This window comes from Scomber japonicus, chromosome 11 (genome assembly GCF_027409825.1).
Source record: "Scomber japonicus isolate fScoJap1 chromosome 11, fScoJap1.pri, whole genome shotgun sequence".
NCBI classification, from domain to species: domain Eukaryota; kingdom Metazoa; phylum Chordata; class Actinopteri; order Scombriformes; family Scombridae; genus Scomber; species Scomber japonicus.
Genome location: NC_070588.1, coordinates 24,211,784 through 24,236,256, shown reverse-complemented (window position 1 = coordinate 24,236,256; position 24,473 = coordinate 24,211,784). Strand labels below are relative to the sequence as shown.

The 24,473-nt window shown below is 41.0% G+C and overlaps 2 protein-coding genes across 3 annotated transcripts in view; one reads left to right on the top strand and one right to left on the bottom strand.

Annotated features, from left to right (window-relative positions):
* The window catches only part of dgkh (diacylglycerol kinase, eta), a 50,212-nt gene extending 36,177 nt beyond the window's left edge, over positions 1-14,035 (bottom strand). Inside the window, exons 1-4 of one of the 2 annotated variants that reach the window (XM_053328368.1) lie at positions 13,988-14,035; positions 12,598-12,762; positions 3,002-3,112; positions 2,392-2,550 (exon numbers count right to left, since the gene is read on the bottom strand). In XM_053328368.1, coding sequence (XP_053184343.1) covers positions 2,392-2,550; positions 3,002-3,112; positions 12,598-12,762; positions 13,988-14,035 — 483 coding nt within the window. Of the gene's footprint in view, positions 1-2,391; positions 2,551-3,001; positions 3,113-12,597; positions 12,880-13,987 lie in introns of those variants that run through there. The other variant, XM_053328367.1, reaches the window with a different exon arrangement.
* A 1,858-nt stretch (positions 14,036-15,893) lies between these two features.
* vwa8 (von Willebrand factor A domain containing 8) overlaps positions 15,894-24,473 on the top strand; it is a 69,292-nt gene continuing 60,712 nt past the window's right edge. Inside the window, exons 1-4 of the mRNA XM_053328799.1 lie at positions 15,894-16,145; positions 17,851-17,928; positions 18,108-18,238; positions 18,833-18,943. Of these exons, the coding sequence (XP_053184774.1) occupies positions 16,007-16,145; positions 17,851-17,928; positions 18,108-18,238; positions 18,833-18,943 (459 nt within the window). The 5' untranslated portion in view covers positions 15,894-16,006. The remainder of the gene's footprint in view (positions 16,146-17,850; positions 17,929-18,107; positions 18,239-18,832; positions 18,944-24,473) is intronic.

Sequence of the window (24,473 nt, the reverse complement as noted above, 5' to 3'; positions counted from 1 at the left end):
TGGAGGGCATTACATTATGAATAAACAGATCTAAATTTGGTGGACCACTTAGAGGTTTATTTTTGATGAGGAGGAGGAAATATTGTCATCCTGAAAGAGTGTCATTATTAACCTCTTCAAACCAATTACTTTCCACTAATAAGATTTTTTCCCCCCATTTTTTCCCCCCTTCTGTCCTGTTTTGTCTACCATCCTTGTCTAATGTCATTACTGCCAGCTCACACTATGAGTCAAAATTTGACATTTATTACTTAGTCGAGTCTATTTAGTCACTTGACAGCAGTCATATTTTTAAAAAATGCACTTTTATTGGCTGAGACTCATAAATATTTGATGTCCATTACAATGGATGAGTCTGAAGGGGTTAAGAAAGTGCAGAGGAGAAACTGATTGCTCAGAAACATTGAGATCAAGAACAATGAGTACAATTTATCCGGTCCTCTTGAGGATAACTCAGTTTGTTCCATCTGCCAGGAAATGCACTTCACCACAACACAACAGCAATACAAATCTATGCTGTGGCTTTCTCTCTGTTTTGACTCTGCACCTAAATGAGAAAAGTGCGAAAACAACATGACAGTGAACGCTAATATGTTTTATTGAATTTCTATGTGGTGGAGGAGCTGGAGCCATCTCTATCCAATAGAGCCAGCAGACAGACAGAAAGGAGAGCCAGAGTCTACAAACAAGAACATGATATCCTAACAGAGCTGTGATGCGTAAGCCACACAGCTGAGCTCTTAAAGAGCCGCGGGCCAAAAGCCGATGCCGTCAAAGGAATGCCCTCTGACTGTGTATGTTTGTGTGTGTATGTGTGTGTGTGTGTGTGTGTGTGTGTGTGTGTGTGTGTGTGTGGGTGTGTGTGTGTGTGTGTGTGTGTGTGGGAAGAGAAGGGCTTCTGCAGCTGTCAGAGGGAATGCCCAGTTAACGATGCTTTCCCTAAGCCTGGCTGGAGAGGGACACCAGCCAACACTTGGTGTGTGTGTGTGTGTGTGTGTGTGCAAGTGTGTGCGTGTGTGTGTGTGTGTGTGTGTGTGGTGGGAGCATGTGTCTCAGCACTTCCACATATGCCTACAAGTGTGTGTGAATGTGTGTATGGAGTGTCTGCCAAGAGGGCCTAAGTATGAATGGCGTGCCAACACAAATACTGCCCCCCTGTTACATCGCTCTTGGCTACTATACTATTGCATCATGTGTGTGTGCTATATGTGTGTGATTACTTTCATTCTTTTGACCCACACACACACACACACACACACACACACACACAGTTGAGAGTATATGTGGGCACAACTGTCTTGAGGGAAGCTGTAATGAAAGCTGACAGTGAATGGTGGACAAAGACAAGCATCCAGACCCTCTGTTACCCATAGATCCAGAGCTTAGCTCAGCAGCTGCATCTCAGCAAACCTCAACAAGCCTTTTCCTACTGCCTATACTTCCTCTCTCGCCTTTCACCCTTTCTTTCTTTTTTTTTTCTTTTTTTACACTGGACCATGTGGTTATTTCAAGCTGTTATATTGTAAATGGCTTGCTTTAACCTGAATCCATAAATAATACTAATGACTATCTTTAACTGTGTCTTTATGTCCTTAAATCAGGACAAAGAAGAGGAAAAAAAAGCAACGACTAGGACAAACTGCAATGCTGAGATGTAGCCTCCCTGATGGATCAATGAGGAGGTCAGGCTTCTTAAGCACAGGGCAGCACAGCCAGCCAGGCCACCTTCAAGACACCAGAGTGGACGGACATGTGAGGAATGGGAACTTACACTGTATATAAATGTATATAGAGAGATGCTAACGTCACTTTTTGGCCATGACAAAAAAAAAGCCATTCAATTATTATGTTCCAATTATATTGTAAATGACTAATCCTTACCATAGCACACAACCAAGACTATAAAGTATATATTTCACTAAGTTTATTCTTTTCATTTATCCAGCATGGCCATCTAGAGACAGTAAGCTGCAGGAAGGACAGGCAAGACACAGTGTATAACAGTGAAAGCCACAAGCCTCAATGAGGTGGATAATTGATGCAGAAGTGGCCTTACAGTCACAGTAACACATGTGTTTCGCTGTCCAACCTGGGATCATACTTATATAATATATAGTGCATTCATGTCATATGGTGATAAATAAGTTCTGGACTTATTTAGAAAAGGTGGTGAACAATTGCTCACCTCCTCTGAGAAGCACTTGTCAGTGGAAAGTATGGAGTGTGTTGAAAGAGTTTAATTTCCTTAATCTGAATAATAATTTGTCATTTTGTCTTGACCCAGTGGCGCCTTATGGCATGAATGCAGCACTAACATGTACAAGTGTAAAGGTAAAGGAGCCAATGGTTGGGCTGTTGTGGTGGTCTGGCCCCTGGCTGTGCTGTGCTGACCCGGATTCTCACTAGGCCTTCCTCAGATCCGCTGGCACCCAGAGGTGGGGGGGAGCGCTGTGCGCCCGTCCAGCACACGGACAGAACTCGCCAGCACACACGACTCCTGGACACTCTGCGAAGCGCCCGCTCCTGCCAGCGTGCCAGGGCACTGCCAGACTGGTATGTGTGCAGACACACACGTGCGGACGCACACACACACACACACGTTACAGACCAGGGAGGTTAGAAGCAAAGGGTAAAGAGATGTCAGTAACAGTGAGAAGTTCAAAGCCTAAGAAAAGAGATGTACATAAAAAGAGACAAGTAATGGCAAAGCCTCTGTTGAAAGGAAGAAGGAAATTAAGATGATGATACATCAATTTGAGTGATTAAGGACATGAGAATATATCAAACTGATGGGTATACAAAAGAATCAGCCTTTAAGAGTGGGTTGCTGTGCAGAAGATGGCTTGTTTATAGGCACTAAAGCAATTAATTAGTGGGATTATAGGGAAGAAATTGAGGATCAACACTAATGGCAATTTGGCAGCTTGTGCTTTTCCATCTTAAGTGAGTCAGTTTATAGACTTTAACCTGGGATACACTGTAATGTACTCTGTAGGCGTACCTTGGCATCTTTGGCGTAGTAGAGAGTTCGGCCTCTCAGTTTGAAGTAGCGCTTTTTCCACCTCTGGAATGAGCTCGTCTGTTTCAGCAACAATCCCTCCTTTATACTTGTCTGGAGGGAGAAAATGAAAAAAAACAAAAAAAAAACACAGTTGTATCAGTGAAAGGTTTCATCATACAATAACACAAAGCTTCAATCTTGCTCATACACTGCGTCTCGCCCTCACATGCAGAACACCCTCGCGTATTTATCTACAGGAAACTGTCAAAGATAAAAAAGTGTGCGCTGTTTATGCGTGTGCGTGTGTGTGTGTGTGTGTGTGAATCTGAGCTCCAATTTTATGCATGGGAGACAAGGAATTGGCCAAAAAGTGGAGAAGAAAGGAAAGCTATTACACACACACACACACACACACACACACACACACACACACACACACACACACACACACACCCCTCATTTCTCTGAAGAGCTATAAACACATCACTCTCACTCATCCCCATCCTTTGAGTCGGAGAGAAAAAAAAAGAACGATGGACGAGGCGGACAGGGAGAAGGAGGGAAAGAACGAAAAGTGAAAGAGGGGAGAGAGAAAAAAAAAAAGAGACAACATCTCATTGACTGCTTGTGCTGCCTTTTGGCCATCTGCTGAACTTTGAGAAAGTCAGCTAAACACATATATGTCTTCGGCCGTGCGAGTTTGACTAGCTTTAAAGAGACTTGCATCATCGTATTCTCACTCTGCACACACCAGGGACATTTCGACGTGGTTTTCGAGCGCAACACGAGGAGGTGTAGAAGCTAAAAAAAAAAGTAGTGTACCATAGGGTGAGAGGACAGGGATGATAAGGCTAAGATGGAACAGATGGGAGGGTGAAAATGGATTGGAACATTTAAGAAACTCAGCGATGGAAAGATAGAAAGACAGCGAGAAATTAGATCTTCCTGTCTCCTATAGAACTAATGCGTGTGTGTGTATGTGCCCGTGTGTGTGTGTGCGCGCGTGTGTCACATCAAATCAAACCATCTCTCCGCGTGCGACGCAGTACACACACTCATCATCATTATGACCGCCATCATCTTGTACACATTAACACACGCAGAACGCGGAGAGGACATACAGAGCAAATACAGCCAGACATGGAACAGTGGACACGGGGAAAGATAAAACACGCACACACACACACACATACACATACACACACACACACACACACACACACACACAAACATGCGCGGAGATGGAAATGCTGTGTGGACGAACATCATTCACTCTGGGCATACACGGAGGTGAGGTGGGGCACACACACACACACACACGCACACACATACACACATACACACACACACACACGCGAAGGCTATTTATAGCAAAGGAAGGCTGCTCTCTAAGGGGAGAATTACAAACAGAGACAGAGGCCTGAAGCTGACATCCTGCCCACCAGCTGTGTCAACTTAAACGCAGAAAACACTGCTGTAGACTACAGGCTCACTGTAGGGACACGGACACACTCACACACACACACACACACACACACACTGGCAAGTTACACTGGATGAAGCAGGCATATACAAAACCATAATGGGAGATCACACTGATTATTATATAGGATCAAGAGAGCTGGATTTGTTGGGTATGAGAGGAGCAGTTCTTGCCTCTAGCGGTGTCAAGACATTCACGCATGGCTGATTTACTTTTAGGCTATTTCTCAAGGTTTTAAGATACACTACGTCTTTTCTGATTAGCCAAATTAATTGTTTAGTTGATATATTTGATAATCGAATTATCATTTTTTGTCATGTATTAAGTCAAAATGCATTTTCTGGTTCCAGCATCTAGAATGTGAGGATTTCCTTTGTTATATATGAGAGTAAATTAAATAGCTTCACGCTTTGGACTGTTGGTTGAGTCTAACAAGGAAGTTGAAGATGTTACTATTTTTTTTCCGAGTGATTAATCAAAAAAATAATCAACAGAAAAAACAGTTGCAGTCCTAGTCTACATAGGGACTATTTCTTATGAAAAAAGTAGTTCCTAGGAGACATGCTCATAGTAAGATCTGAGTCCTGGCATGGTTTCTAAAGAGATATATCGCTGTGCATTTTCTTTAAAGCTCATTGTTCAAACTGAAATGACCAACTCATCCATTGCGGCAGTGGTGGAATTCTAAGGAGCAGACCTCAAATTTCAATCAATCTCAAAATCTGGACAAATAAAACCAAATCTATCACTCAAGTAAAGTAAGGAACATCTTTTTTAGTAACAAAGGTGAAAAAGGGCACTCTAGCGACGTAGTATTGGAGTTTCACAAAGTTGGGTGGGGTGGGGGCGGGGGGGTTATATTTTTAGAAAAAAAGTCCAACTCAAAGCAACAGAGACTGGGATATCCTGAATTGCAGTGTCTAGTATGATTCAAATGTCAAAAACACTATGTCCACCCTGGTCAGTACCCTAGTCTAGAGTTCAGGCAATATGTTGAAACTGTGTAGTTTCCAAGTCAGAGTTGATGATATCATATCAGTAATTTTATCAGACTTTAGAAAGCTCCCCCCCACAAAATGTTCTACAGTAACTCTTCTCGTCACAGTTAGGGTTGTACTCCCAATTACCAGTACTTTAAAAAAGATGACATACAGGGGATCCTGGAGGGGGTTTTAAAAGTAACTAAAAAGTAAGATCTATTTTAAATTCACTACAACTGAAAGAATTACAATTCAAAAGCCCAGCATGAACACAAATCTTCTCATGAAGTTCTCTGGTGTTGTGTTGTTGGACAGAAAAGCTGAGAGTGGGTACGAAAACACAACAGGAAGAGGACACTCTGAAACAGCTGTCTACCTATGTTAATTCCCTACTTCCTTTTCCATAAGTACGACTGAAAGCTGAATTCCTGTGGTGGATTAAGGTGAAATACCTCAATGCTGACTACCCTATAAGGCCTCAGCTGCTTGCCTGCGACTACAATCGACGTGGGACTGAAGCACAGGCATGGCAGATGAAGTCATCTCCTCATTTAGAGTCCTTGGGCTACCAAAGACTAGTGAAGAATAGTGAAGGTGAAGAGGTTCGTTCAGCAGTTTCTCATTTCTCTTATTGTTTTTGAGGAGCCACAAGGAAGAGTGTTGTTCGTGACTTTCCCCTTGCAGTACCGCTCTTGACATGCAAGCAGCCGCACACTCACGTAAGCATATACACATGACGGGCTGCCCAATCAGCTGCTCGGATGGCTAATCTGGTCGGGAGAGGGAGAGCACATTGATGACTGAGAAGCTTAATGGGCACCTCATGACTGATTGAGGTAAACACACAGAGACACACAGAGTGGCAAAGCTGTGGAGCTGAGTCATTACACGGCAGCATATGAGCGGTATTAGTATACTGACACCACCATAAAGTCTTAATATAAATTTCCGCTACAGCTACCAGCTACAGTGTGCAGCGTTGTCTCTGGTGGAATCACTGTGTCTCATTTCAACTTGAGCAAACTTCTCACACTTTGTTTTGGAGGGACAACCACTACATCTGAAAACAGTCAAGCTTTTATAGAAGTTTTGTCTCGCATTTAAATGTCAAGAACAGAAAACTTTGGAGACTCAAAGTCAAAAAGTGGAACTTTAATTATCTCTGCGCGGCTGGAGCAACAGAAGTGACTTTGCTCTAATAGTTGGATGTTCTATTTTCTATTTTGTCCCTCCTTGGCCTCCATAGTTCCTTTCCTTGTCTTCATCTCCTTCCTGTTGCCAAGTAGGCCAGAAGTGATCTATAAATAGTCCCGCTGCTTGCCTCTGTGCACGGCTCCTCTCTTCTGCTAAATTGTGAGACAGAGAACAAGTCCTGTGCCAGAGAGGAATGAGTAACCTGAGCGCCATGTAGCACCCACACTCTGACTGACCACCGACACTGTGACACACACACACACACACGCACACGCACACATGCTTATACAATAGACAAAGGCACAGGCAGTTCAAATGAATCCAGCAGCTGTGGTTGGTGGATAAGAGCAGAGCAAGAGTTCCCTGAAAGGCTAAATGAAGTGAGCAGAGCAGGGCCTACGTCCTGCCTTTGACGATACCCAGACAAACAGTCAGTCAAACAGCTTACTCACATGGCTGGTTCATGCAGGACCTGACCATCTATTAACGTAAGCTTGGCCTAACTAGAGTCAACAATAGACTCCTTTTTTTTTTTTTACTAATGGTATAGTCTCTCTCTCTCGCTTACCTTAAAGCTCCAGAGCTATGGGTCCTAAAACCATTACTAGTCCCTTTAGGGGAATCACTTCGGTTACCATCTAATTAATCTTATATAAAAAGCTTGACTTTCCTCATCCTTCTCTAGATAGTTACTTGTTATAGAAGTGTTTTAATGAAAAGCGCAAAGGTTATATGATCTTAAAATGGCAAGCATGAGAGGTACAGGGCAGCTTTTATGAGTCCTAAACTCATCAACATCACATCCCAAAGGCTTTTATTCCATCGTCTTACAGTGACATTTTTAATGCTGTTATCAATCATTCCTCTTCTTTATGACCCTATCTGTTAAATGCTTGTTGGGTATGAACCATTGGCTGGGTGAGATTCCAGAGGCTGCTCCAGATCAAGGCTTCAAAAAAAGTGCTTGTCAGATGGTGGAACAGCGTCTAATACTCCCATGCTGAACACCTTTCCAATGTCGGAATTTGGGGAGACAGCGCCCGATAATTTCTGTAACTTTCCCAAACCGACAATTTGACATCGACGCCCCGATTCACTCAGTGACTGGCCTGGTGCGTGGAAGTGAGAAAGTAAGCAAAGTATGAAACTCACACGATGATTTCTAGCCCTAGCGAGAAGAGAGGCCTCCGCTGAAAAAGATCCCACCTCCGATCTCTTCCCGTGTCCTGCCAATATTGCATCTTCTTCTCAAAAACAGATTCAGAGTCTTGCAGGAGCTTTTGGATAACAGACAAAGAGGGCTATCTCAGCCTGACAGAAGAAACCCTTCTCTTATTATTTAAACTCATGACCGATGAAGCTAAACTGCTCTAACTGCGATTTACCAGTCCATAAAGAAGAATGCTTATTTATCCGTCCTTAGTTTTAGTGAACGCTGACTGGCTAAGAGAAAACTACTGTCTGAGGAATCATTCCTTGCAGTGAGGCTCTGTTATACCTCCATTACCGACTCATTTGTCATTCCTGAGTAAGACTGGAGTGCCTGTGGAGCCAGAACAATCGAGTCTTTTAGAAAACCAGTGTTGAATTTCATTTCTCACTTTTCTCTCTCTCCATTCCTTCCCCCGGTTCGTCCACACCATCTCCTGTAGCTGTCTCTACATATTGTCCCCTCTGTTGTGTGTAATTGTGACTCTGTACCCTTCCTCCTCATACTCCCACCACCACATGCTAAAGTTTCACCATGGTGATGGGAAAATTACAATGCAGTAGCTGGGAAGGGGTAATTCCCTTGTCTGCGATCTCTTATGTGCAACTAAACCATATGTATGGGTAGTTACACATGTGTCAAGTGGGTACAGGGGATGTTAAGTTACGATGTTGAGGCCAGCAATTTACACACAATGACCTCAATTAGATTCAACTACAGCTTTTAACCCGAAAAAGCTTCACGTTGCTTCAGTGCTACATTAAATTATGGTACATAATGTACAGTTACTGTTTCTGTAAGTGAAAGTGTGAGATATAGACCACCTGGCATATTAAGAGGTGACACCATTTCAACACAATTTAAAGTGGAGATTCCTTTATCTTAATCAATCAATCACACTTTATTTATACAGCACCTTTAATACAGGTTAAAGTACAGTTCAAAGTGCTTCACAGTTGACTCACAAGCTGATAATAAGACAGAACAAATGTAGACTGAGGACGACATCAAAATCAAAATGCAAAGAATGATTTGAGCCCAATGCACGCAAGAGAAAACAAGAATGATAAAAAATTGTTTTCTAAAGTTATCTTCAAAAATGATCTTAAGTATTTTCTCTCTAAAGAATGTATCCATCTTGTTAACCTATCATCACGAACTGCCACTAACTGTAAAAGTAAGTGGCAAAATCACAAAAAACACACAGTTGGAGGAAGCTTTAGGAACATGTTCTTCCATTTATGCTTGACTATTTGAGAGTCCTCCAAATGAATATTTTATCAAAGAGCAAGATCATTTAAGGAGACAAAAATCTGTGAGTGGATATTCACCAACTCTGTCTACATCTGATTTTTAAGTGTAGTTATTCTAAAGACTGGAATCACTTCCCAAAAAAAAAAAAAAAAGTTAAATGTCAGTGTGCCTCCTCTTCTAAACATGTGGGAAACATGGACTGAAAACGAATATTCTCCACAACGCCTCATCCCAAACCCCGCCTAACTCCACTTCTATCTGATCTGGATTATTCTATGTCAGGTTTGTGGAGCGATCCCAGTCCCTTCTACAGCGGCAGCAGCTGCAGCTGCAGCAGGCCCTGGCATGCCATTAGCTCTGCTTTCAATCACACAGCTACAGTATTAGTCACAATTTTATAAGCTCTCTTCAGCTGCGGCAGAACACCCTGAAACGAGAGAGAGAGAGAGAGAGAGATCGAGAGAGAGAGAGAGAGAGAGAGAGGTGGGCTTGGGAGTGGATATGACAGGACACAAGAGAGGCTAGAGTATGTAGTCTGACTCCACCCGATATGTTTTGTGTTCACTGTAATTAGCTGGTTTAATGTCTACAAATGCATTTACAACAATATAAGTTGCTGCGTTCACTACATAAGAGAGGAAGAGAAAATGAATGCCCATATGATGGAGTATCAAATTCCCTCGATGTGCGGTCAAATCCCATTACTTTATGGCTGACAGGAGAGATCTCATAGCAGCAGGCAGGGAAAAATGATACCCAGCACTTCATCACTGCAGCAGCCGACCGTCCAACAACAACAACCATTTGCAGCTGCCAATATATTGATTCGCCATGATGGGTTTATAAGTGGCTATCAGAAATAGTTGACATCAAGAGGATAAACTGAATAGTTAGCTGCAAATGGAAGTAATCATTCAATTGCCTTGTGTAATGTGCCTGCCAGAGTCAAGACATTCAATGCAATCAATATCCATGTTAACAATGACAGAGTTTCAACATCTAATTTTCTTTCATTCTTTTTTGTAAAGATTGATATTTATATGATATATTTTAAGAACTTGATGAGATGTTGTGAAATTATCTTGATGATCATTAAGCAGCATCCCAAATTCTGTCCAATTTCAAGTATCCATACAGATGTTTACAACACACCAGCATCCATTGGCAGTATTAGGTTTCTTCCATGGAAATAAAAAAGACTTTTTAAAAAAGTTCTGTGCTTTATTAAATTAGTTGTTAAGTTAAAGATATCTGCAAATGTGCATGTTTGTCCTTGTCTGCTTCGATTTAATTATGTTTTTTCTAGTAATTCAACCAAAATCTAAACCAAATGAAAACACAGCGAGAGAGAGAGAGAGAGAGAGAGAGAGAGCACATCTGAGAGGAGAGCGGATGAGAACTACTGTGGCATATGTGCCCCCTTCAACCGAACCAGCTGTCTTACAAGCAGCATCGCCATGGAGTCAGCCAATAAGAGGCGAAAGATGTGGTTGTCTGTGGCAACCGAAGAACCAGGGAGATAGTGGACAGGGAAGGGGATGGACATAGACAATGTGATGGGCAAGTGTACACATGTGTGCACCAACACGCATGCACACATAGTCCAGAGCTGAGCAAACAACCCAGTGGAACAACACTCAGTGAGTCAGTGCCTGCATGATCCATTAGTAACTCTCAGCACACACACACACACACACACACACACACACAGAAAAAACCCTCTGACCCACACGACAACAACTCTGAAACCTCTGTTAGCACAATGTCAACATGCTAAGCACACTGATACAATTACAGTATATGCTTTAAACCATTGTGATAGCAGTAAGAACTGACATGTAGTGTGCTGTATATAGTACGGCAGAACAGATTGAGTACTCTGTATTTGGGCTGTCTGCCTACCAATGCAATTAGCATCCCTTCAGTATACAATACTGCAGTCATCATAGCTCACATCATCTTGTCTTTCACCCACGTTTTAAATCTCCTGCCTTAACTTCAGAGGCAACAGGTGAGTAAAGAGTAACCGTGTCCCTGGAAAAATCTCCTTATGATAAACAGTCCTTCAGGAAATGTCAACAAGCATCAGCTGATGAGGGACAGTCATCAGCTGGATCTGTGTTTACACTTACACAGTCTATTTTTATTACCTTTTAGACTGGGTCTTGATTGAGTAAAACACGATCATGTTGTAATTACTAGTTAGCTGACAGAAAATACATCTATCACAAGTTTGGTATTGCATTATTTATTATTTGTCAAATTACAACCCTAAACATGTGTCACTTTCAGCTTTTCAAATGCCCAGATGTGAGAATTTGCTTGCTTTTTTTGACTGCTGATTGGACAAAATGGGTTTACCATTTTTGTCATTTTCTCAAAACATTCATTCACAATGTTGATCAATCCATCAGTGATTAATGAAAAAGTGAATGTAATGTTTGTTCCAGTGCTGCACCATGTCCTCCAGATAGAACCAGACACACTGGGTGAATCTGAGAAAGGTAGACAGACATTCCTGTGCCCCACATCTTTAAATATACCCCGATGCTGAATAATGCAGGTAGGGTGGAGTGGAGCAGTCAATAATTAAGTGGATCCATTGGTGTGGGAGGACAGCACACACTTACAGTGTAAAAGATAAGCGGGCCAGGGAAGCTAAGGTGTCAGAGGAAAGAATTAGAACAGCATCCACTTGCTTACACCTCCAAGTAAAACGCAGCATTGCAGCAATCCTATATTTAATTTGTGGAACATAGTTTTTAAATTGATTTAAATCTTCCTTGTATGTTATATACTTAACTTCTTATCATGTCAAACTGACATTACAGTTAACTTATGAAAACAACATTAGGATTATTGTGATGATGATAATGAAATTAAAGACAAAACAATATTGTGTGTTGCAGGAAAGACTTAATGTAAAATGACACCACAATACTGAACTAACAAACTATTAATATAATCAGCTCTTGACAAATAAAATAATTGACAGTGAGATCAGATTTCAGCAAGTTGTGTGAAATGATTGTAATACAATTTCACACTTGTACAGAAAAGTTTGTTTTTTATGTAGCTCCAAGCAACAGGTTAAAAAAAAAAATCAAGAGCTCTGCATTCACATGCTTGTATTGCAGGCATTCACTGCAAAGCATTAACAACCAGCCAGTGTGCTTCACTGGTACCTTGGATAAATAACGTAATGTAAAAACAGACCGTAATGTCCACATCACACATCTCTTTATAATTACCAGGCCAGCAGGCAGATTAGATACTAATCAGCTCTCTGGGGCTGCTTTAGTGAGCCAGTGCCTTGCTCAGAGACACCTCAGTAGCCCACTTAGCCCCCTGATCATCAAATCCAAAGAAGTCAACAAGCCACCCAGCTACCTCAGAGTCTAATCCCAGTCAGCACATAACCTTCAAAATCAAGATATCCAAATCACACAACGACAAAGAGACAGGGGCGTCTTACCTTGCTCCTGATCTGCCCTGAGGTGGACACTTTCCGGATGAGTTTCTGGGGGCCTTCCTGCTCTGCCTCGCTGTCAGAGGACTCGTCCGCAGCGCCGGAGCCGGCGACAGCACCCACCACATGGGCATGGATCCCCGCCGCGGACGCTGGTCCTTTCTCCGGCTCCTGTCGAGGGGAGGGATAAAACCAATCGGGGTTAGTCTTCGCCCGGTCTGCCGCTCCCTTCCTCTCCTGGAGGCGAGAGCTGCACAGCGGCTGGGAAGCGTCTCTCCTCGCTGTCATCTCACACTGTCTCTAGGATAAAGACGGCGGCGTTTTCTGGAGTATGTGTGGGCTGGTAAACGCATAGGGGATGTAGCATGTCGCGGCACAGTGGGGATGGGCTCCACAGAGTACAAAACCCCCTCCCCAGTCCCTGCTTGGCAGATGGATATGGCTCCAGCCTGCACTGCCAGTCCAGACTGAGGCTAGAGACCGCCTCATCCACTCCGCAAACCGGTGGACATGTCCGTGGCATGGCAGACCCTAGCGGCTGTTTTACACAAGCGCCTCATCCACTTTACTAAAAAGGAGCCCAACCTCTGCCCAAACTCTGATTTCTCTTTAGGGTCAAAACCCCGAACTTCTAGAGGGTAACCACTAGAATTAATATTACAACAAATCAATAAAGCTGCACTCTAATAGGACCCCATTGAGTGGTTTTATGAACATGATTTAATATTGGGCACAATGATTTTCTAATCCACAAAAAGGTTACATTACTACTTACTATCTATTCCCAGGCATACTGTAAACTATACAGTAGTGATATAAGATAGCATATGTGATAATATACGCGCATATTAAATATTTGGAATACAGTGATGTCCTGGGCAAGACGGTCAAGTTGGATTTTGTGTAATCAAAAACATCAAAATCTTATTTCGACAGGATTTTCTTCAAGTCTTAACATGAACTAGACTAGAAGAAGAGACGAGAAGAGAAGAGAAGAGAAGAGAAGCTCGTACTCTTATGTGTGAGAATAAACGCAACCTCGAAGGAGGCTATAATGTTCACAACATTTAAAAAAACAGAAAAGGCTATAATTTAGACTTATTAATGTATCCTACTAACACATTGTTAGTGCTTTTACGTTTGTTTTGGGACAAAGAAGACATAACTCATAAATAATAAAAGTGAAACCCCACCATGACATCTTAGCGGCAGTCTGTATAAATCACTGCAAACGCTTACAGAGTCTAAGTGAAAGGAAATAACAAGCTACAGATGACGAAACACCGCCAAAGTGAGAGAGACAAGGTCAGTATTTAAAGTCGCAATGAGCACCACAAACGAAGTGATTTAAAACCAATTTAAAAAGAAGAAATCCCATGTGTTGAATGTTACTAACCAGTTCCTCCCAGGCAGGGCTGCGGGTGTAATGGTAGACATCCTCCATAGTCCCAGACCTCTCTGTCCGCTCCGGGGAGAAAAGAAACGAGTCGGTGTGAGGTGGAGGAACTCGCTTTGTGCCCTCACACCACTCATACAAGCATTGAACACAAGTGATTTAACTCTCCGTGTCCTCCCTCTACTTTCCTCGCTCTCCTCCTGCTCTTCTCGCCCCGTTTTACGAGCCTATATCAGCGCTCCACGTGATAGATGTCAAACCCGCTTAAACGCGCATGGCTCGGCACGGTTTGTCACGGTGCGACGGCCTGACACGCGCACAATTCCGGTGTGCGTGCCTACTATATATACAGCGATGAATGCGTGTGCACGCGCGCGTGAGGAACTGTGTGAGTGTTTAATGTAAATGACGTAATCTAGCTTGGTATTCAGGGGCGGATTTAACGATTGGGTGCCACGGATAAATTCTGGGGTGCCTCCCTGCTTGGTTCCTTATCTCCACCCTTTCTCTAATTGGGAATGAATTGGCAGTAGTAGTAGTAGAAGAAGCACTAAAAACTATTACTTAAGTAAAATTATTAATTACACACAATAGTAATCCATCCAAAATTGTACTTAAAGTGTAAGTTTTAGCAATTAAATATAGGCCTGGAGCTTTATATACTGCTGTAGCCTATAGTTAAATCTACAATAATGCATCATATTGTATTTGTTGATTAAATATTTTGTGTGTAAAATCTGAATCTCCAGAGTAACTAGTTTTGCCAATTGATAAATGTAATAGAATGATAATTAGTCTGAATCCCTCCAAGTACAAGTGTGTTATGACTGTATGCAAAATATTTGAGGGAAATGCTTTTGGCTACTTTTCATGATGATATTATTGTATATTCAGTTTATATTATTAACTTTAAGTTTCAGTGTTATGTTTGTATCATGCCAAACATTTGATCTGTCCCACATGATATTTAAAGACACCACTATTTTACAAAACATGCATCTTTCAGTGATATAAGACATGCCGACATGGTGGAAAAATAATAGAACAGAAATACTAACAAAAAATGAAACAAAACAAAACAAAAAAATCCCAACTGAACTGTTCATAATTATTTTTGTGTTTTAACTGATTGTAATTTTAATTTCTCAATTTTTTCATTGGCATGTCAATTTAGAAAATTGTAACTGATGATACATACATACGTACATACAAAGTTTGGGCACACTCGAGTGCGTTCAAATTTTTGAGTGGTAGCTACTGTGCAATTCATTCTCTTTTATTGTATAATTTTAAAAATGATTAGATTGATTCAAATTTGTGTTTTGGCTTCAGACCATATTTAAAATGTAATTGATTCAATGAGAGGAAGTGGGGACAGAGAGAAGGTGAGCCAGGGTAATAAAAAAAACCGAATTATGTCATACAAAATATAATTGTAAACAATACAATATCATCTTGGAGAAAAAACCTTTGGTGTGTGCCATAGCCAAGGTGTTTGTGAGAGACACCTGAAATGTAGGGCTAATTTTAATGTCGGTTTGTTCTGTTACACAAACATACACATAGGCCTACATGTTACACAGACATAGCTAAAAAATTATATTGTTCTTAGTATTCTTAACTAATAAACTATTGTGTCCAAATTGTTTCTGAGCCTACAGGCTTTTAAAGTCAGCACACTATGATTAACATAATAAAATGTCAAATGGATAAAGACTATAGGCTAGTTTTACTGAGGAGAAATTAGAGAATTGTATTACCTCGGTGAAAGTAGTGATAAAGGTTAAAATGATGAAATACTATGTCGGAACGGTCGATTACGTGTAAACAAAAATGATACCTCTACGGAAGACTTTCGCTACGGACCAGTTTGTCCCTCTTTTATTATCTTCCGGCTGCCGCAAAATGAGCTGACATATTATGAAATGTGGATAAGACAGGTCAGGACATAGCTTCCTAACAAGCCTGTGGACTTTTATTTGACATAAAGCGTTACGTTTTGGATGGCATAGTTGAAGTATGCACACTCAGATAATATGTCGCGGCACAGCTGCGGCGGTCGCTGCGAGGAGGGTGAGGAACATTCTGGGTTCTGTCCTGGGTAGAGACGGCTGGATGTGGAGAACCCATGAGGTCAAACTTCTCAACACGTCCTCAGGTAACCGGCCTACTAATAACGGGTTACGGAATAGGCCTGTGCATTGTCACTGGTAATAGCTAGCTAGACAATTGCACAAAAGCCGTTAATATGAATCATTTTAATCTCTTTTGGACGCCTATTAATATACGTGGTTGCTAGGTGACCAACTTTCTAACAGGTGTTGTGCATAGACTGTATGGTGTTGTGTCAAAGACTATTCCCCCTGTTCCCCTCCTGGTAAAATTGTGTTTCCCATAGCACCACCTCTGCCTTTGGGTTCAAGACTTATAGGCTATAGACTTATCTTAATAGTATATAAACTAAATGTATGGAAGTTTTTTTTTCTTCTTCCTTTCAATTGACACTTGAAATGAAGACACTTGTGTATGACATAGAAAATGTAAACCATACGTTGTTGTTTCATTTTACTTTCATTAAACTCTTATAACTTTTTTTAACAATATGATCCAAAAGACTGACAAAGAGGGAGATTTTGGGTAGTACTGTGAATTAAAAAAAAAGAAAAAATCAGGTTTAGTTTCAAATATAAGACTAACACTAATTTGTTTACTAATTAGTTGCTAAATCTATAGAAGAAACATTAAAGTGTTTTTTGGATGAATGGACAAAACAACTATGAATGGAAACACTATTCATTCTTCCAGCCTATTACCATAGTATATGCTTGTTCTAATAAGCTGGCATTAAACACAATAACATAACAAGTGTACGACTTAATGTGAAGTGGGAACATTAAAGCACCATTCATTTAATAAGTTGAATGTAAGTAGGGTGTTTATGTTGAGTAACATTGCAATTGGACCCAGTTTGAGTCTTTTATGTGTTGTAACTAGCAAGTTATTGCAAGAGGTAACCTTGAAGTGAAAATTGTTGCATTCTACTCTACACGCTCAAAAACTGGAAGACATTGTCAATGCATTCACACTTCAGGAAAGTAGCTCTCTATCCTGCTTTACATCAGTTCCCTGCAGGCAGATATTTCTTACATCAAAAACCACAGATGACACATTAACACAGGCTCCATTGTATCCTGTTACCATACTTATGTCTTAAGCTGTGATCATGACACATTTAGCCAGCATGCACCATACTAGGACTTTCATTCACTTTATTTTTTATACCTGTGTGTTTCCTACTGTGATGTGTTAACATGGCTGCTGTGAAAAAGGCCTACAGATAGAGTTGTCCCTAATGACAAAAAACATACAAAACCAACAGCACAGTCATTATGGAAATGAATGGAAATCTAAAAAACAATTCAAACTGTAAAACACAAACATTAAGAGAAATGCAACAAATAAATATAAAAGTCAAACATATAAAAGTGGAAAGGAAATTAAATACATTTGTATTATGGATTTGAGGCTCATTATCCCTTAGTAGAAGCCACTGTCTATAGACCCTTTTCATGGCACACATTTTGACTTGTCAACGCAATAAAAGTACGCCTGTAAATATTAACATTAACAATGGCTTCAATCATTTAATTGTCCCAATAAGCCATTCCAGCTAGTGAGCATGCACAGTACCGGAGCCCTGGAACTGGTGCACCTAAAAGATGTGCAGCCATCATTAATGATATTTATTGCAGGAAGTGCTGTCAAATAACTTTTTTTTTTCTCCAAAATGTGACTTTAACTGTCCTGCTTATTTCTGTCTGTGAAGGACCTGCTCATGTATTGTTTACTCTGTGTGCCTGCAGGTGACACGGTGAAGATCGGAGATATCTCATACAAACTCAAAGCACCTCAGAATCCAGAACTTGTTCCTGTCAAACACAGTATGTAAATATTTGTGTGTACTGAATACGTGTTTGTGTATTCAGATAGATACTATGCATGATTGCATGAGATAAGAGGAAGACCGGCTATAGATGAAATAAAAGTTAGTAAAATGTTAGAAAACAATTGTTAAAATGGTAAAATTTCAGTATGATCTGACTTTGTTTGGGTATACTAGTTTCAGATTCCCTACCCCAGACTGTCGCCCAGCACCTACGATGGATTATGCAGAAAGACCTTTTGGGTCAGGATGTGTTTCTCATTGGTCCACCGGGACCCCTGAGACGATCCATAGCTATGCAGTATCTTGTGAGTACACTAGTAACTCAAACAGACACACACACTCACACACAAAACAAAACTCAACTGTATAGCTCGACAGCATGTCAAAAAACATGAACTTAACAAAACCCCAAAACATTGTAATTTTAATTTAGCAACTGACAAGTATGACATATCAAATTATTCTTCAAATTCCCAACCCAGTCTCTGATATTTAAATGTCAGTTTGCCACGGCAACATGTGGACAGTGTTGTATAAACATTTATTTGTACAAAAATGTATGCTGGGAAATGACAATGACAATTTTAATAGAAATGGGCGCTTGTGGGATGTTTCATGAGACAACATTTACCTGAGCTGTTAGTATCATTTCTATTTGAGAGTCAACATATGAACATCTGGACTGGTAGGTAGGCCATTGGCTGTATTAAATGTGCTATATAAATAAAGATTACATTGACATTGGCTTCTTTTTTATTGTTTGAGTTCATGAAATCGGTTTGAAAAAACGTATAAATTAACATTAATTATTAAAACTATTGAAGAACTGAAACCTGAAAATGCTGTGTGAGTTTGTGAAGGGTTGTTTGAAATGATGTTTGTCTCTTTTTGTTGACCAGGAGTTGACCAAAAGGGAAGTAGAGTATGTAGCTCTGTCCAGGGACACCACAGAGACTGACCTGAAACAGAGGAGAGAGATCCGCTCAGGAACGGCCTTCTACATAGACCAGGTAAATCCTCTCAGTGGCTTTAGTTTTTCCTGGTATTTATACACTTTTTAAAAAGCTGGGTCAGTAAGTAGTGTAACAGTTTTTTTTCCAGACAAATCAGGGTACTTGGCACACTAGTGAATCAGTGTTTGACATAGTACAATTTGAATTTGTTTTACCCTTGTGATAGACTTAAGCTCCAGCTGAAATTTGGTCATCCCTTTTTGTAGCTGGAAATTAAAATTAAAATTAAAAATCTATCATTAATAGGAAAGATTACTAAGGAAGAATACAGCTATTTGGGAAAATGTCAGAAATGCTCTTATTCATCTCAGCTGACAGCAGGGCAGTGTCAGTGTCTGTGTTTGATTGACAATAGCTGCCAGGCTGAGTTAAGGGGGCACCTTGACTGGGCAACAAGAGATAAAGTAAACAAACTTGTGCTGTAGTCTTAAATTCATGGACAGGCAGAGTGTTGTTAGCATTATTGAAGAGTAACACTGTAATTCTTGATATTTTCAAAGTTTCCTCACCGAATATAGGAAATGAACATAGTTTTTAAATGACATTAAAGTCTTTTTAACTGATCTATATTTTGGCATGACTTCCTGGACCTGATCCTGGCAGTCTGAGTCACTGACAGTTACTATGTGCATGGCAGAGCTAACCCAAACAGAGCTAATGGTCTACCTCCTGTAATTGCTGGATTACAGCTAGTTGTCAGAAATCCAAGGCAGTGTCTGAAACACACTTGAGGGATATCCACTTGAGAGACTGCATTTTCCACGGATGAGGTGATGAATTCTGAGCTGTCTAGGATCAGGGAAGAGCTCCTAACCGTAGAGCCTTATTAGCAAACTATGTAACCAGCAAGCTGAACTGTGTTCTGCCTGTTTGAGCTAGCGACTGCTGGACAAGACCCAGAATGAACACTGTAAGCAGACTAATTGATTATAACTGAATTATGTGAACGGCATTTGTATTAGAATGATTTTGTCCCAAGCTTTTTGATCCATATAAGCAGTTGATGACTGTGTCCACTGCACACTTCAAGAAATGGCTTGGACTCACATAATGCTTCAGCAATATTGACTTGTATGGGAATAGGGTTCTGGAAGTTACTATCACTAACCTTATTGAAGAATACAAATACTACAAGGTAAGGCTGGATATGACCCTGGCAGGAACTCAGGACTCAGACATGGGCAGCAGCTTCCAGAGTGGCAACAGGCAGAAAGTGGAACCTATCTGAAGCAGTGCAGCAGGTAGCATGGATATATTGTAGACCAGGTACAGCATGGAAGACATGGCTTTGGGCTAGGCACAAGTAAACCCACTTGGCACAGAGTAGCACCTGCCCAGAAGAGAGGACTTGTGGTAAAAGAGATAAGGCAGCAGGAGGAGGCAGAAGAATGTGCAAAGGCAGTCTCACAGGCAAAACAGGGCCAAAGGACAAGATGGGGAAAAGCTTGAGCAGCTTCAACACTGGAAGCTTGCCTGAAATCTTTGGGAAATGGAAGGAGGCAGACTAAGCTTCATCATTAAAGCAATTTAAAATGTTCTTCCCAGTCCTAAGAATCTGAACCAGTGGCTTGGGGAAGACCCATCATGTCCACTTTGCCAAACACCAGCAACCCTAGGGCATATACTCACCGTCTGTAAAACCAGCCTCACCTAGCCTCACCTAGCCTCACCCAGCCTCACCCAGCCTCACCCATCTGGAGGCACAACCAGGTTTTTCATCAACTGGCACTAGTGCTTGATGAAAGGAGGACTAACAACAGTGCCCTCCCTCCCTCTCTCCCCCTCTTATCTGTTACTTAAGCACACAAATACAAGGTGTAGAATCACAGCAAACCTTAAAATAGCACTTCAACAGTGGTGCCCTCCCTTACCATTCCATTCTGTTGCTTTCCATGCCACTTTTTGATCGTTCAAGCTTTATGCAATCGTACACACCCACACTCTGTTGACTTTGTAACTCAAGTAACCATGGATACTTGCAGTTCCTCATTATTTAGGCTGGTTTATCTAACAAGAACTTTCTGTTCTCCATTGAGCTCCATTCATTTCTCAGGGGTACTAAAAACGATTATGAAAAAAACAAAATCCACATAAGCCTGATCATTAGACCATGTCATTGGGCTTTAAGGAGCCAGCACAGACAAATGATGATAAGCTGCGATAATTAACATTTACCCAATCATGTCATTATCCACATCTAATTAGCAGCAACTGGCTGCATCTGTGTAAAAAAATAAATCAGTTACATAACAGTTTAAACATCAACTCCATGGAAACACGTTGAAGTTATTTTTAATGATTTATTCTCAGCACATTTATCCTTTAGACTCCACTCACAAATGTAGTCTTCTGGAACAGGAAAACTCACCGCTAATTAGTCTGAGTTTCGTGTAATTAGACTGGATCTGAAAAGGAGTTCAGTTACTGAGTTTCACTCCTCTTTTTTTAGTGTAGGTACTGGTTGGTGAGGAAGGTGTTATACTATCAATATGTGCTTAATATCTATGCTTGTATTTTGCATTATTCCACAGTTGCTTTCTGAGTGTTTTTTATAGTTGAGTCAAGAGTAAAGGGGGCTATATTTGTGCCAGTGCAGATGAAACCCTGCTGATGTGGCAGTTTTGTTTGGCTCTGACAGACTTATCTAATTTGATAGCTTAATCACTCACTGTGATCTTTCTTCTATTGAAATTAGTCTATTAGGGAGAAGCGTTACTGAAAATCATATATCCTAGTGCAATTTTATGATAAAAACCTATGCTTTTGCCTTTATGAAGATGTAGACAGAATCATACAAATGCCTTTCAATATGGAATATGATTTCCTGCATCATTATTCCAGAGGGCCATAGACTAGGATTCGATTGACAATTTTGACATCTAATTGGTTTTTGTCCTATTAGTTGTGTCAGTAATCGTTTATATTTAAAATATCTATCTAATCTTTTGTCTGTGATCAAAACAGTACTTTCTAATAAATGTGGTTAATATGGCTCAGGCAGGAGAATGGGCTGAGATAGAAAGATAAAAGCCTCATTTTTAATTCTATCAACAGTATTGTAACAGTAGTCTAATTCATATATGGGCCCTTTTTAATCTGAAGCAGCCAGACAGATCAGTATGTGTTTTATCTTCGGTTTAATTTTGAGGTTCACATCGCCTCCAAATGTTTGCCTTTGTCCTATTTAAGAACAGCATTCCTCAGAGCTGTGCATAAACCTGTGATTAAGCATCAAAACAGTCTAGAGAGCATCACCAGCACAAGTTATGCTGAAATAACACAAAAGCACAAAAACAGAAACTCGTGGGCCAGAACAGTTACATAGAACACCTGGGATGCATAACTGCAGGTGACCTCAAACTCATGATGAACTCGCACTTTCATAAATATGTGACTCTAGATACCAGCCATAAAAGTGGCTTGTCACAACAAGCTAATTGGCTTTTTGTGTACCATAATTACATTTTGTTTGACTGGCAATATGGTGCTTGAGAAAAAATGACTGTGACAGCCTTTAAAATAATGGAAATATGGATTTATTTTACAGCATTACTAAGTTTGTTGTTCTATCTGCACACGTGATTGCCTGACTCATTAGCTGTGTCCCAGTACCATACTTGTTATGAGCATGTCATGTCTTAACTCTTGAAACACAACAAAATGAAATGTTATGACTATAACTTCTGTTCCCTGAAGAAGAGGAATAAGGTACAACACATATAGTATTGGATATCTATAGCCACTTGACCTGATTGAGGACACCTCTATTCATGCCTAAACAAAGCCCATGATGTCACCATGCCCCTGTATCCTCACACCCCAAAGCAACGGAAGATCTCTGTTGTTGTAAGTTAAGGAGATAGGCTCCACAATCCAATGAGAAAGCCATTATTCAGACAGAGCTTTGCCCCTGGCCGGATTAATGAGACAAACAAACAATTGGTCACATAAATGCGCTCACTGGGTGCGGCCTGTGCAGGTTTGTAGCACTTGGACAGAACACATGGAATGCAACCTCCTCTGCTCTTCAGATGCAAAAGTAGGGGGTGAAAACTCGAGATTTCAAAAGGTATAGAGCTATAGGCTATAGGGATAATCTTAGGCAAATATACCATTGTTGGGACTGAATTAGGAGCACATAGGCTTCTTTGTCTCTGAGAGGCCTACATGGAATCAGGGATGCCTGATTTGAGTTCTTCCTTTGGCCCCAAGGAAACAAAGAAAGGGCCCCCTTAAGACCCTTCCCCAAGGCCTAGGTAAAATCAACCTAGATTCGACATCCGGTGAATCCCGTTGAATCTCGTCCCTCATCAGCTGAGAAACACCTGATGTCACTTCCAGTTCTGCTGATGTCTTCAAAGCTTTAAAAGGGAGCAGTGCGAAGTCTTCTTGTGTTTTGGACTGCAGTGTCTGTGTTTGCTGCTGGTATCTGAGCAGTCTGTTTACAGTTGTTGCCAGCATAGTTTCTATGTTAAACTGTTTCTGTTATCCCGCCAGGGATCTGTGTTAGCGCCACCGTGAGCGAAAGTAAGCCACTTTGTCAATTAGCACATCAGATAACGCAGCCAGAGACTCCACTGTGCCTCGGGTCATCTGTGGACAGAGCTGGCCCTTCGTTTCCTTCACGATCGCGACTCTACCTCTTTTAGTAATTTAAGTTGCTTGTGGGTTAGTTGGGACTATTTATTGAAGGAGTTATGAAGGTTGAGGTTTCCCTGGCCCTTTTGGTGAGCGGGACTTGCCAGTACCCTTTGAGAAGAGCAAATTTGCTCACAAATGTGGCTGAACCTACCAGATCGACGCAATCTTCCATGTGGGGAAGAGGATACAGATCAGGTTTACTGAGACTGTTCACCTTGGGCTAGTCAGTACAAGTCCTCAAACTAGCATCTGCCTTTTTTAAGTAGGATGCATGGGCAAGCCCAGCTGGATGAACAAGGCTCAGCAATGCCATTATCTAGCTGGCTCTTTTGATAATAAAGGTTGCAGACCCCTGATCTAGCATGTACTGTACTTCAGCCTCCAACTGTCTCCTCTTCTCATCTGACACGCAATGAAAGCGCTGCTTGATGGGCTCAGCGACTCCAACATCAAGCAGCAATACAAGTGTGTTTGGGACGGGGTATCAGAAAACAGTGATAGATAGCTGTTAATTAATTTAATCAACTCATCAACCCATCTACTCATTTTTCAGTGTCTGAATTTTTCAAGTGGCCTCGCAACAACCCATCATTAGGAGCAATGTCCACCTCTTTCCTCTCAACTACTGGTTCAGAAATCTTGTACATCAAAACAGGGCTAGAGACCAAAACTGGCTTGACTGAAGAGCTCTGCTGCAGTGGAAACAGAGACTCATGAGTCATATAGCTTCAGGAGGTTAACATGACACAGCTTTGTGGATTTTCTACGGCCAGGAATTCAATCAAATAGTTTAGGTCAGAGACTAGTTAACACAGTTACTCACAAAGTTTATAACTGGACATTGATTAACTTGTTGGTTGATGGTTGGTTAATAAATTGTTACAGA